Genomic DNA, 12,825 nt, shown 5'->3' with positions numbered 1-12,825 from the left:
TCCCTTTACATGGAGCACACTGAGTAGGGGAAGGGGCGAGGGGAGACCCTTTATCCAACCCCAAGCTCAGCCCAGTCTGGGGGTCTCTGATGTCAGGTGTACCTCTATAGGCTGTCGGGGGTCCAGGCTGGGGTCAGGTTGTATGGCCACTGTTCAGCTGTCTCCTTAACCACTGGCCATATGTTGTTCATGTTGGCAAGATATAATTGGGGCGTTGTGTGCACCCTCTGGAACCTTTTATTTTTGGTGTGTGGGTGGCGGGACACTCAGGACCATTGGTGTGTGACACTAACATAAAGTCACCGTTCGAGACAGAGGAGGAGGGGAAAGAACATGAAACAGAGGTGGGGTTTTTCCCCTTGAAGTCATCGTTATGGGAAGTTGTGACTTTCCAGGAATTTGGGTTGGAGAGGCAAAAGATGCCAAAGAGGGCAACACCTAAGACAGTTTGTTGAGCTACTTTGTCTTGACATGAGTATGTCATTGTCATTGAGGGCATCACACAACATTGTCACAACATTGAACATGTTTTTCATTATTACTTTTAACAACATTGTTCTTCTCGTTGGACATATATATATATATATATATATATATATTTTTTTTTAGATCCCTGTCTGTTTCCTTGTTTAAATGGAGGCCAGTGTGTACACCCAGAGACTTGTGACTGCAGTTTATATCAAGCCACTGGAACACGCTGTCAAACAGGTAACAGCTCAGTCATTACCTGATGTGATGGAAGTCTTTGGTAACCTCTTTGAAAACAACAGATTTGATGGTGCCATAACATTTTGTATCAAAGCATACATTATAATGCTTGTCTACAGTATCTCAGTCTATCTTCTTGTTGGCTTATTTGTTTTCTATGTTTATGTCTGTTTGTGTGTCCAGTTCCCAATGCAGGGTTTGAGAGAGAGATGACATGTCGGGCATGGGGCCAGTATAACTTTGAGACATTTGACGGCCTGTACTATTTCTACCCTGGCAAGTGTACCTACACTCTGCTGCGGGACTGTGAGGACACGACCCAGTCCAACGTAGTCATACAGGTACACCCTCAACTTCTACCATAGCAACACCACATGCTTCATAGTATACCATAGACAGTACATTATAGATGAAGTGTTAAACTGGACAAACTTAATCACTGGTTTGAAAGAAGTGAGCTTTTGGAAAAAAGTATCTCCAAGTTTTCCCCAAGTATCCCTTGCTTCGAACTGCTCTCTACTTGGAGTGGTTTTGAAAGTGGTTGCATTTAGTACACTCTTTGCCTCTGGTCAAATTCTCCTCTGAAGATTGGGCCATCTAATTATTAGAGTCAATCCATGTCCATTATCAGTAAATACTGTAATTACACACAATGAATGAATAGATTCAAAACAAACCTCGACTTTGTTCCTGAAAAAGAGAAGGGGAAAGCTCACTCCATGGGAGCACAAGAATAGGAAGCAAAGTGGCAATATCAATTCTCTGCTAATCAAAGAGATGCTTACAAAATGGACAGCCTTAGCCATGTGACCATAACTTTTATCATCTTGGATCTTCTGGTTCTTTGAAAGAAGAGAAAAGCCATGAAAAATATTGCCTCTTCTCTGTAAAGACTTTGAGTGATTGATCCCCTCCAGGTTCACAATGACCCAGGCTGCCAGTCATCTCCATACACCTGCACTCGCTCCATTAGTCTCTTTCTGCCATGGGAAGGCGAGGTCAGGTTGCACAGGACCAATGTGACCTTCAAAGGCCAAAGGTGAACAATTAGGATCTGTATACTATCTACATAAATGTACTTAATCCCACATTATTTCCGTGAAAGAAAAAGGTTGAATGTGTACTTGTCATGAGACAGAACTGTGCTTTCCGTGTATAGTACACCCTCATGCCGTACACTGTACATGTCTGTTGGTTCTTCTTTGCTAATTCTATTATTTAATGTACTGACTGAACCTTCTTTCCTCATTCAGTCTCCAGCTCCCATACCACATCCACGACATTGAACTGGAGTACATCTCCCAGTACGTCCTGGTCACCCAGCAGCAGGGCTTTACCTTGGCCTGGGACGGTCACAGTGGCTCTGTCTACATCAAGCTCAGCCCAGAGTATGTGGGCAGAACTTGTGGCATGTGCGGCAACTTCAACGCCGATGTTCAAGATGACCTTAAGACTAGCTACGGTAAGTAGGGGCTCAGATATGTTGGAGACAGGTTACATAAACGTTAAAAACAACGTCATCGTTGACCTGTCTTGAAAGACATGATCATTGTGCACCGTTTTTTTGTGTTAGTCAGTTACTGAATTTCATGTTTCTACCAGAAGTGGCATAGGAGGACATCTGGATGCAAAGTCTGTAACTGGGTCTGAACACAGTTTTCGAGTCTAGAAAACAGTGTCTGAACACGGAAAAATGGTATGGTAGATTTACAGTGGAATGGTGGTGGTCGTGTCTCTCTTTCTGTCTCTCTCCCCAGACGTGCTGACTCAGGACCTGGCCATGTTTGGGAACAGCTGGGTGGAGGAGGAGCCTCAACAGGCCAGGTGTGCCCCAGTGCCCTCCATGTTTCTCTCGCCCTGCGCTTCACAGGATTCCCACACCATGCTGGTACCGTACTGTTCCAAATCTCTACCTGCAACCCATTAAAACACTTTTCCAAACTTAAGTTCTTAACTATCTGGCGTTTTAGTAAATTAACATAGGTTTCTAGGTTACTAAGAAATATGATTGAGATTGAACTTGGATCCAAGTGTGTGGTCAATGTCTTTATTAAACTCAATAATAATGGTCAGGCAAAAGGGCATGTTTTGTTGACGCTTGAGAGGTGCTTTGTCCAGTGTTTGAGATCTGAAGTCTTAGTGGGTCCCCAAGCTGGATGGTGGGTAGGAGTGGTATGTTACAATAGGCAGGGTAAGCCCTGACAATTTATTTTTCTCTGTACCTCTGACTGAGGGTCTAGGACTTCAGACTACCCTCACTGCAAATACTGGTTTTGTTTTCGATATAGGTTAGGTTAAAGGTTGAAGGCACAGATAGATGGTTTTGTTCCTTTTTTATTGTCATAGAAAGTAGAGGAGGTGTGCGCCATGTTGCTGGAGGAGCCTTTCAAGACCTGCCATGAGTTTGTCAGTCCGATGTCTTACATGTCCAGCTGCTCCAATGACCTCTGCCAGTAAGTTATACTGCCACCACTATATGCTGCATATTATGATTGTGTGTTGCTTATAGTAGTTTAAGTTCAATAACAGATAACATGTTAAAGTGCATAATAGGTAACTAAGAAAAATATGGCATATAATAAATAAGGCAAATTCTTCATTTATGTTCAAATCAAATAGTTAAGTAAAAACATTGAAACTGGCCTGGCATAGTTTTACCGTAGAAGTTCATTTAAACAGCCCTTCTAAACACACATCTATCTGGCCCAAATGAATGAGTCGTTGTTTGTTACTCTCCTTTGAAGGTCGGGTCCCAATGGGGATGTGGTATGCCAGGTGTTTACTGAGTATGCCCGTGCTTGTGCCCATGCTGACCACCCACTGCACCGTTGGCGGGCACACATACCGCAGTGTGGTACGTAATCTCATTGCCCCTTCCTTAATTTATTAAGATGGATGTAACTATTTTAGGTCAGACAGAAATTACATGACAGAAATCTAAATATGTGTCAATGTATATTAGTGTATACATTCCTAGATGAATTCCTTGGGGTGTTGACATGTAAATGTTGAAATGACAGCAGTCTGGCTTTAACTGGCTTGTTAACCCACAAGTTATGTTCAGTTGCCAGTCAAAGCTAACTGCTTTATTGGCTAAGTTTGCACATCAACCATTTTTGTTTTGGCCATCACAGTCACGAAAGGTTTCACCCAGGCCCTCAATGACTACAGTGACCTGTACCAGTGCATTCCCCTATGATGTCACTTCCTGTCTGTTTGTTCTCATAAGCGGTGCAGTGTTCTCCTGAGCTGCAGTACAAGGAGTGCATCACCTGCTGCCCGGTATCCTGTAACATGGACCGGATGTGCATCGACAGCAAACTGCCATGTCTGGATGGCTGTTACTGTCCCGATGGTAAGACATGGAACCTGTGTTCTTCTTGATAGCAGTTCTCCTGAACTGAATGTAGCTGTCTTGTAGCTGGATTTTTCCCCAATTCAGTTTGTGTGAGACATCTTAGTTTTACAACTTGTTTTTTTGGTCCCAATGTCGCCATTACCATAGTTTCAACTGTGGAAAATGTGTATCTATCTCTGAGTACCTGGGATCAGTGAGTTTCTAATAATGTCTTTTGTCTAATATCTTCTCACAGATCTGATCTATGAGGACGGGAGCTGTGTGAAGCCCTCAGACTGCCCCTGCGAGTACCACGGCATGGTCTACCCATCTGGACAGACTGTTCAGGAGGAATGCAACAACTGGTGAGACCATATACAAAATATAGTTTTCTCAAAACCAAATTCAGAATACTTTATGGGAGAGGAATATACCTTGTGATACATATGATGCTCTATCCAAATATGAATTTACGTTTCATATTTCATATATGTTTGTTGCAACTCTTTCCTGCTCTACCCATACAACACATATGTTCTCCAGGAAATTTGCAATCCTACATTTAATCTCAGCCATCTCTGATCTGGGCAGGATCGAGGGGTCCCTTCTGCCCTCAGTCCCATTTCTGTCAGTGGTCCTGGATGATTAGTGCAGGCTTTCATGTTTCCAGAGCCACCTGGTCACTTCTCCCCTTTCTCTACCTTTCAGCACATGCATGGGGGGAGTGTGGAACTGCACCGACCACAGCTGCCCAGGTCCACATCTTTACCTTACCAACATGACAATGCACACATTTTTTCCGGCATTTTTTGTCAACTTAAATGACGAGGTGTTAAAGAAGATGATCCAATGGAATTATAAATATTGTTTTCATCAATATTTATATACTGTAATGAATTTTAGCGTGAGGCTACTATATGGTTTGAGTCTAACATTGTATGTCAAGAAACGATACTGGTTCTCACTAGCTGATGTTATACTTAATTATATACTAATTTCTGACCTCACCCCTCACAGGAGAGTGCTCTGTTACTGGGGATATGTACTTCCAGTCATTCGATGGTCGGACGTACAGCTTCCCAGCATCGTGCCAGTATGTCCTGGCAAAGAGTCGTAACTCAGGGAAGTTCACTGTCACCATACAGAATGCACCCTGTGGACCTGTGAGTCGTTTTTGGATATCTTTCAGCATTGTGCTCAATCATATCGCAGCACAGTGATATGATTACACACTGATTTGTTTGGTAATATAATGATATGAATAGTGCCCAAATGTGGTTGTCTTTGATGATCTTATGTAATTGCTTCGTAAATGATGAGAGCGAATGAATCATTTTCAAACAATATCGAAAACTAAAATCATATTGCTTTCCATCAGCTTTGTTGGCAAACTCCCGCTCTGTATGTCTTTCAAATAGAACAGGAGTTTGCACAGTAATCGCTCCGCTGATAGGAAAATGTTTTACCTTGTCCAGTTCGTATTATCATGCAGAAACTGGAGTTTGGTTCTAACATTTTGCTCTGAAACCTGATGGCTGGGAGGGAGCACAGATGAAAGCCCTTCTGCGGCCTGTTGTGTGTCGTGATCAAACCATCTAATGCCCTGACAGATAAAACATGAGAAGCAACAAAAGACTGAGAGCATCTCTTCCTCAAAGCCTCCAATTTCCCAGCAGCACCCCCGGCCGCTGATGCCACTACTCAACATGCAGCAAGTGGGGCCCCTGTATAAGATGTCACACAGCATTCTAGTCAAGTCAGGGGGGCCCCTCCCAGCCCCTGACCAATCCAAATGTTGCAATTCCCTTGGGTGACCTTATCTCGGTCCAGAGTGACAGAGTCCTGGACTGCTTTGTAGTTGGGAGCGATGAAGGGAGGAGGAGGCGGAGGTGGTGGGATATAGGGCGGGCTGTGTGAAAACGGGATAGTGAACGAAGGGGATGGAGTGAGGGGTCTTATGGTGGTGGTGGGGGGGGCTTGACTTCTCAGCTGTGTGAAAGACACGATTCATAGAAGCATATCGCTTACTGTTAGCACCTTCTCCGCCTCCCTATCTTAAGAAATTTGCACTGCGGATGGACTGCCCAAACCATCTCTCAAACTGAGATATTGCTGGGAATGTATTGCAAACTAATTAAGTACCTCATCTAGCCATTGACAAAGTGGGTAGCTCTCTAAAGAGACAATTGTCCTGTATGGTTTTCCCACTCAACCCCCCCTCAACCCTTTCTCTTGATATGCTTTCTCTCCCATTCATCTACTGCATCTGAATTGCCGCTATTAGGAAAAATGGCGGTATTCTTAATCGAGCCATCTTGTCTCAATTTCAGAATTTGGATGGAGCCTGCATCCAATCAGTTAGCCTGGTCATTGACGAGGATCCGAGAACAGAGATCACAATGAGCCACCTCGGAGAGGTCTTCATGGCGGGCCAGTACCGCATCTCCCTGCCCTATTCAGATGGTAACCTCACATGAGCATTGTGCCTTGGGGGTGGAGGGGGGTGAGGGTGGGGGTGGGGCAGCTGGCAGACATTGTTAAAACAAACTCATGTACATTCAGATGATGTTGGGGGACTGGACCAGAAATGTATTGAATGAAAGTTGTTTCTTTTAGATGGCAACATTTTTCAGTTCTGACTTAATTATGCCATATTGTATTGCTCCTGTCCTGGCTCATCTTTCACTCCTTCAGGTGTTTCAATCCTCTAACTTTCTCATTGTGGGGTAAATTATTTTGTGTGCCCCCATTGTTTGAAAATTGTGTCATTAAGCTCAGACATCTCATATCCTCCCTCATTTGGTAGGAAATGTCTTGACTTATTTCAACAAATAGTAGAAAAGGGTAACAAGGAAATATGGGGGCAGGTGGTTGAGCGGTTAGGTAATCGGGATATTAATCAGAAGATTGCCGGTTTGATTTCTGGCTGTGCAAAAATGATGTTGTGTCCTTCGGCAAGACACCACCTTACTTGCCTCGGGGGGAATGTCCCTGTACTTACTGTAAGTCGCTCTGGATAAGAGCGTCTGCAGAATGACTAAATGTAAATATATACTGTAGGTGATATACACTCACGATTTTATGAAACAATGAGAAAATAATCATGAAGTATATTTTCAACACCCCTTCCATGCTCCCCGCCCTCCCCAGACGTGTTCCACATCCAGGAGCTGTCCTCCATGTTCCTGCAGGTGAGGACGTCCCCCGGGTTGCGACTTCAGTACGGCTGGCGCGAGTTCCGCCTCTACCTGCAGGTCGACGAGCTGTGGAAGGAGGACACGGTCGGCCTGTGTGGCACTTTCAATGGCAACATTCAGGACGACTTTCTGTAAGTGTGTCCGGCCTATCTCCAGACCCCCTGACCCCATCGTGGCGGGTGGCGCTCTCTTAGATTGGCGCCAGACTCTTTGTGCCACTCTGCTATGAGGGGGAAAGAGGTAGATGAGAGACAGAAAGAGAGAGTGGTTGTGAGTGTTTGAGAGGGGTGTGTGTGACAGAAAAAAGAGGGGTTGGTCATAAAGAGAGGGGATACTCTCGTTTCAGGGCCAAGGAGATCCAGAGTGAAGTGCCCCTCTTCTCTCTCTCTTTCTCTCTCTCTCTCTCTTTCTCTCTGTAATGGACACTGACCAAGCGGTTGGCATCAAAAGGTTACCTCCTTAATCGCCTCTCTTAGAGGGACAGATGAGCGCCCAAGTGAGATGGCTGTGGCCGTGAGATGGCTGTGGCCATGTCAGATTCACCTGAAATGTTTCCTTAATGGAATCATGGGCAGCCCAGTTACTGGAATAGTGAAGGAGAGGATGGGTATTCTGTGTCCTCTGTAAATGTCAATCAATTAAGCTTTTTCAACTAGCAAAAAGAATATGACCCACTGAAAAACATAAGTTTGCTTGTGTATTCGTCACTTATCTGGGTTAAAAGCACAAAGGAACAACCCTGTTCCTCGTTTGATACGAGGAGTAACGCCACCAAATCCTCCAAGAAATATAAAAAACCTTTGTTCTGTTCTCTAAGGTGCCCTTGAAAGGCACTGCTCTGGACGCTACTCACCTGCTTGTCCCTGTCCTCAGGTCTCCATCGGGGATGATAGAAAGCACCCCATTGCTGTTTGGGAACGCCTGGAGAGTTTCGTCAGCCTGTGCTCCCATCCACAGCCTGCCCCAGCTCGATCCGTGTGACACGCACCAGCAAACAGGTGAGTCCCTCTAGTGCTTCACAGCTCCACAGGGTACATTCCCACGACAGGATGCACCGTACCGTATATCCTTTGACTGGTGTAGATGTTAAGTTTTGAACCTACACAATTATCCTGGGGTTGATCCCCAGTCAAAAGTCCTCTCAAACAGTGTTTATACTTGCCCAAACATGACCTAACTCTAAATCCTCCAGCGTTTTCCATATTGATTCTTGTCTAACCCCAACCCTGACCCACCCAGCGTCCTACGCCACAGAGATGTGCGATGTGCTCAACCAGGAGCTGTTCGCCACGTGCCACGAATACCTCAGCCCCATACCGTTCCACCGTCAGTGCCGGGCCGACACGTGCAAGTGTGGCGCGCCCTGTCTGTGCTCCGCTCTGGCCCACTATGCACGCCACTGCCGCAAGTACCACATCATTGTGAGGTTCCGAGCACACGTGCCGGATTGCGGTGAGTGTTTTTTATGTTGTTTTGGATTTTGGTGTATTGCTTTCAATGGATTGTTTGCAGGACTTGGTTGATTGGAGACATGTCTACCATATATTATATATAATCAAGTGTATGTAATGAGGTACTTAATATCAGCCCTAAAAGAATGGAATCAGAAACGTTTCTCCAGTTGAAAACATCCTGAAAGAGAACATTTGTCTGCTCACAATGTTACTGTAACACACCTCACCTCCTCTCTCTAGCCATCCAGTGTCCTGAGACTATGGAGTATGGGACGTGTGTGTCATCATGCCAGCGCCGTTGCTCTGCCCTTGCCGTACCACAGCACTGTGGGCAGGAGTGTGAGGAGGGGTGTGTCTGTCCGGAGGGCACCTTCTACAGCACCCGCACACACACCTGTGTACCCAGGTGAGACTGCATGTGGTCAACACACCCAAGAAGAAAGCAATTCCAAATTTAGAGTTTTCATGTTAATAAAAATGAAGATGAAACAGCATATTTTTTCTAATGAAAGCCTTCCTAAGCGGCACATTACTTGTATTGTTGTTGCAGATGTAATTTATGCTCATTGATGACCTCATTTGCAAAGGAAAGCGTGTGACCAGGAAAGCACTTGATTCCACTTATCATTTTTTTGTAGCTTATTATTTCAAATTTGTGTAGCAGTGAGGATTATTAATTATGACAATTGTATAATGGAAATATTGACTTGAGCAGACTCCGATCTCAACTGCTAGGTTGCACATGTTTCCCGACAAGTCGGCTTGTTAACTGTCAAGATTATCGCAACTGGTTAAGGAAGTGCAAGCAAAACAAATCCCTTCAAAGTGATATTTGTATTTCAGCTGAAGTTTAGGGTCAGACTTTTAAGTGGAACTTGTTGAAGTCGTCCGATAGACATGACAGACCCCTTCCGACCTTAACAATTACACTCCCTTTTCAACACTCTCTGCCCAGGGAGACATGCAGCTTAATTCCCCTTAAATGTCCCTAGCTTTTTACATCTTCTGTAGCTCTGTGCCTTACTTACCATGTACTAGGGTTACATCAAGGAATTTTCCGTGAAACCCCCCCATTCATTCCCCACTCAAGCTGTGGAAGACACAGATATCTGATAACCAGTGAGAAAGAATTTGTAATACAGAGCCTGATGTGTTGCACTGGCCTATATGTTACAAAGGCTTTTAGCCTCCGCTAAACAAAGTTTAGCACAACTCGATTGAGTCCGCAGCCATTTTAGCTCAGATTTTTGTAATGGCAATGATTCACTTAAAGTGCTGATGTAACCGGGTTAGGAATTTATGTTTCTCAAATTCAGCATAATAAGAAAAAGAATGACAGTTTAAAGAAGTCAGGAGGGAGTCAGTTGGCTGAGCGGTGAGGGAGTCGGGCTAATAATCCGAAGGTTGCCAGTTCGATTCCCGGTCATGCCAACTGACGTTGTGTCCTTGGGCAAGGCACTTCACCCTACTTACCTCGGGGGAATGTCCCTGTACTTACTGTAAGTCGCTCTGGATAAGAGCGTCTGCTAAATGACTAAATGTAAATGTAAGTACAAGTGGTATATTGATTGTCATTTAAAGACACATAGGTGTTTAAATAGACAAGTGTTCAACATGATGCAACACATTTAGAGTTTGTACATGTATGCCTGTGTGTACGTGTATTTTTGTGTCTGTTATGTGTGTGTGTGTGTATTTGGCCTCCTTAGGAGCGAGTGTCCCTGCAGTTTCTTGGGGGCAGACTATGCACCAGGTGACGTGATCATGACCTCAGCAGGTGTACAGTAAGATTCTCTTCCTCATCTCCATCGCCAAATAGACCACGATTCCAGGCTTCTTGCCCTCTTATAGCAGTCTAACCCTAACTGCAGTCTAATCCTAACTACTCTCTTTTTCACCTCAGGGTTTGTCAGGATGGCAAGCTGATTTTGCAAAGCTCCGAGAGCGGTACGTTCAATTCACAATCATTTTGCATTACCTAGATAGAAACAGATGTCTGTCTCCCACCTCAAAATAGATAATTTCAGAAGTTTGTACTTATTTCTTTCCAAACATTACTTAGGGAGGATGTGTATCATTCTGTACCTCAGTGTGTCTTCCTGAGCATTGTTTTGCATTTTGACTTCTAATCATAGAAACTGTAACAAAATAGACAAATTATCTCTTACACTTGAATATGTTTGCTATGTCTTTGTTTTTGAAACCGTATTCATTCTTTCAGACAAGCTATGCCCATTAGGTCAGATGTACCTGGACTGCTCTGAGGGCATGGACAGAGGCCTGGCTTGTGAACAAACCTGCGAATCCTTCCTCCTTAACCTCACCTGCTCAACACACGAGCCCTGTGTACCTGGTTGTGTTTGTCCACCTGGGTGAGTACTGCACAATATTTTGTACTATCAACCTGGTATGAGTACTGCACTGGGACATATTTGAGATGTCACCACATTTAGGCAAACATTTATGCCTAAATGTCCTGGAAATCCATCAAAGTGATTTTGAATAATGTAAAATATATAATGCCTTGAAAACTCAATTTTTTTTTGCCCTCAATTTTTTCAAAGCTAACCTTGTCCTTAAGGTAGTTTAATCTGGAGTTGAAACAATCACTATTTATGAAACATGCCTTGCCCTTGAACATCCTTGAACATAATTTTGAAGTTCAAGTACGTGTGGGAACCCTTGTACCATACAAGCTAGTCAAACCCTATGATGTCAGTTTGTGTGGGTGATCCATGACTTTGTCACTGTTGCTAAGGTCAGCAGCTCAGTGTCTAAGCCTGGGAAACATCTGAGCACTGAGCCCTCAGCTACTGGTAATCCTCTCATGACTATCACACTTGGAGCTAAAGGGGGGTTAGGTCTCCATACACGGTAGTGGAAAATTGAGGTTCGGAAATATGGCAATAATTTAGTCTACTCTGTGACATATTTATTGATGATACAACACATGGATAGGGCCCTATCTACCATACGCTTGTGATTAGACTTAGTAAATGATGTCATTATCCTCCAAACACACAGTTGCAGGCCTGTAGTTTCTTTGAAGATGTACCTTGGCTAACTTCTGTAGTTTCGGAGGTGCCGTTCAAGATGTCTTCTACACAGTCTCTAGTTGCCACACCTCACAGAGTCATCTGCCTTGATCTTTGTCCTGAGTAAGCACCCTCTAGTCTAAGTGTACTCACTATACCCTTTGAGTACCAAGAGGGGACGTCGCCTGGCTTTCAAATTCCCTCTATTCCTGGGAGTCCATTCTCATTACACCAGCAGATGAGGTAGACAGACAGTAAGGGCCAGATTAAGGCTACCTGATCCACTTAATACCCCATGTCTGCTAGACAGAGAGAGGGTTAAGTATCCATATTATGAAATAGAACCCGACAAGTCATGGTGATGAGCATATTAAAGGGCCTCCTAAGCCAAATACTGCATGGTGGCATATCCAAGATTATGACACTTTTGTAAGGTTTTACACAGATAATATTACGAGTTTACGGTTTCATACATTCAAATGCTTGTGCTGGACAGCCCATCTATGATAGATGTAATCTCTCGTTTGGAAGTTGTTTCATTTGTGTTTAGGACCACAATATGACTCACTTAACCAACACAGGTTATAACATTTGAGTTGACTAAGACCCACCCTGAGCTAGAAAACAAGGGTTCAGTCTCATTGGCTCATGTATTAAGATCTTGCTGAATGGACAAACATGGACACAAGCTCTGAAATGTAGTTGAAATTTGACAACCTCGGTGCAGCATGTGATGTAATGAAAGGTATCAGAAAGGTTAATGAGTTCATATGTGCCAGTACTCTGGGGTAGACACGACAGACAAAACCCAAAAGGCTTGTCCCACTGCATGAAGATGATATCTTTGTGAAAGGGCGAAACGTCTAGACGTCCCACTCGTACGTGATACCCAAGATGGCAGAGTCAGAGCTGTGGTTGGGTGGCGGGAAAATTGGAAGATGGCTCAAAGAGAGAGGTGTGATTCATAGATTACAATCACGCAGAGTTAGTGACCTTAATAACAAGACCGGCTTATACACGCACACTCAGACTCACATATGCACGATCATCATGGGAACCAAATCTTGGTGCATGAAGAAAATCCTGTCATGAGT

At 44.1% G+C, this 12,825-nt stretch overlaps 1 protein-coding gene across 1 annotated transcript in view; it reads left to right on the top strand.

Moving 5' to 3' along the window:
• Nucleotides 1–12,825, top strand: part of otog (otogelin) — a 39,946-nt gene that overhangs the window by 4,389 nt on the left and 22,732 nt on the right. Inside the window, exons 3-21 of the mRNA XM_062471803.1 lie at nt 610–708; nt 892–1,049; nt 1,626–1,747; nt 1,962–2,170; nt 2,466–2,596; nt 3,055–3,161; nt 3,453–3,562; nt 3,938–4,063; nt 4,302–4,410; nt 4,754–4,800; nt 5,063–5,208; nt 6,376–6,508; nt 7,196–7,373; nt 8,116–8,240; nt 8,482–8,694; nt 8,937–9,102; nt 10,406–10,480; nt 10,600–10,643; nt 10,918–11,068. Of these exons, the coding sequence (XP_062327787.1) occupies nt 610–708; nt 892–1,049; nt 1,626–1,747; nt 1,962–2,170; nt 2,466–2,596; nt 3,055–3,161; nt 3,453–3,562; nt 3,938–4,063; nt 4,302–4,410; nt 4,754–4,800; nt 5,063–5,208; nt 6,376–6,508; nt 7,196–7,373; nt 8,116–8,240; nt 8,482–8,694; nt 8,937–9,102; nt 10,406–10,480; nt 10,600–10,643; nt 10,918–11,068 (2,449 nt within the window). The remainder of the gene's footprint in view (nt 1–609; nt 709–891; nt 1,050–1,625; nt 1,748–1,961; nt 2,171–2,465; nt 2,597–3,054; nt 3,162–3,452; nt 3,563–3,937; nt 4,064–4,301; nt 4,411–4,753; nt 4,801–5,062; nt 5,209–6,375; nt 6,509–7,195; nt 7,374–8,115; nt 8,241–8,481; nt 8,695–8,936; nt 9,103–10,405; nt 10,481–10,599; nt 10,644–10,917; nt 11,069–12,825) is intronic.

The sequence above is a fragment of the Osmerus eperlanus genome, chromosome 10 (genome assembly GCF_963692335.1).
Source record: "Osmerus eperlanus chromosome 10, fOsmEpe2.1, whole genome shotgun sequence".
NCBI lineage: Eukaryota > Metazoa > Chordata > Actinopteri > Osmeriformes > Osmeridae > Osmerus > Osmerus eperlanus.
This window is presented reverse-complemented; position numbering and strand designations above follow the sequence as displayed.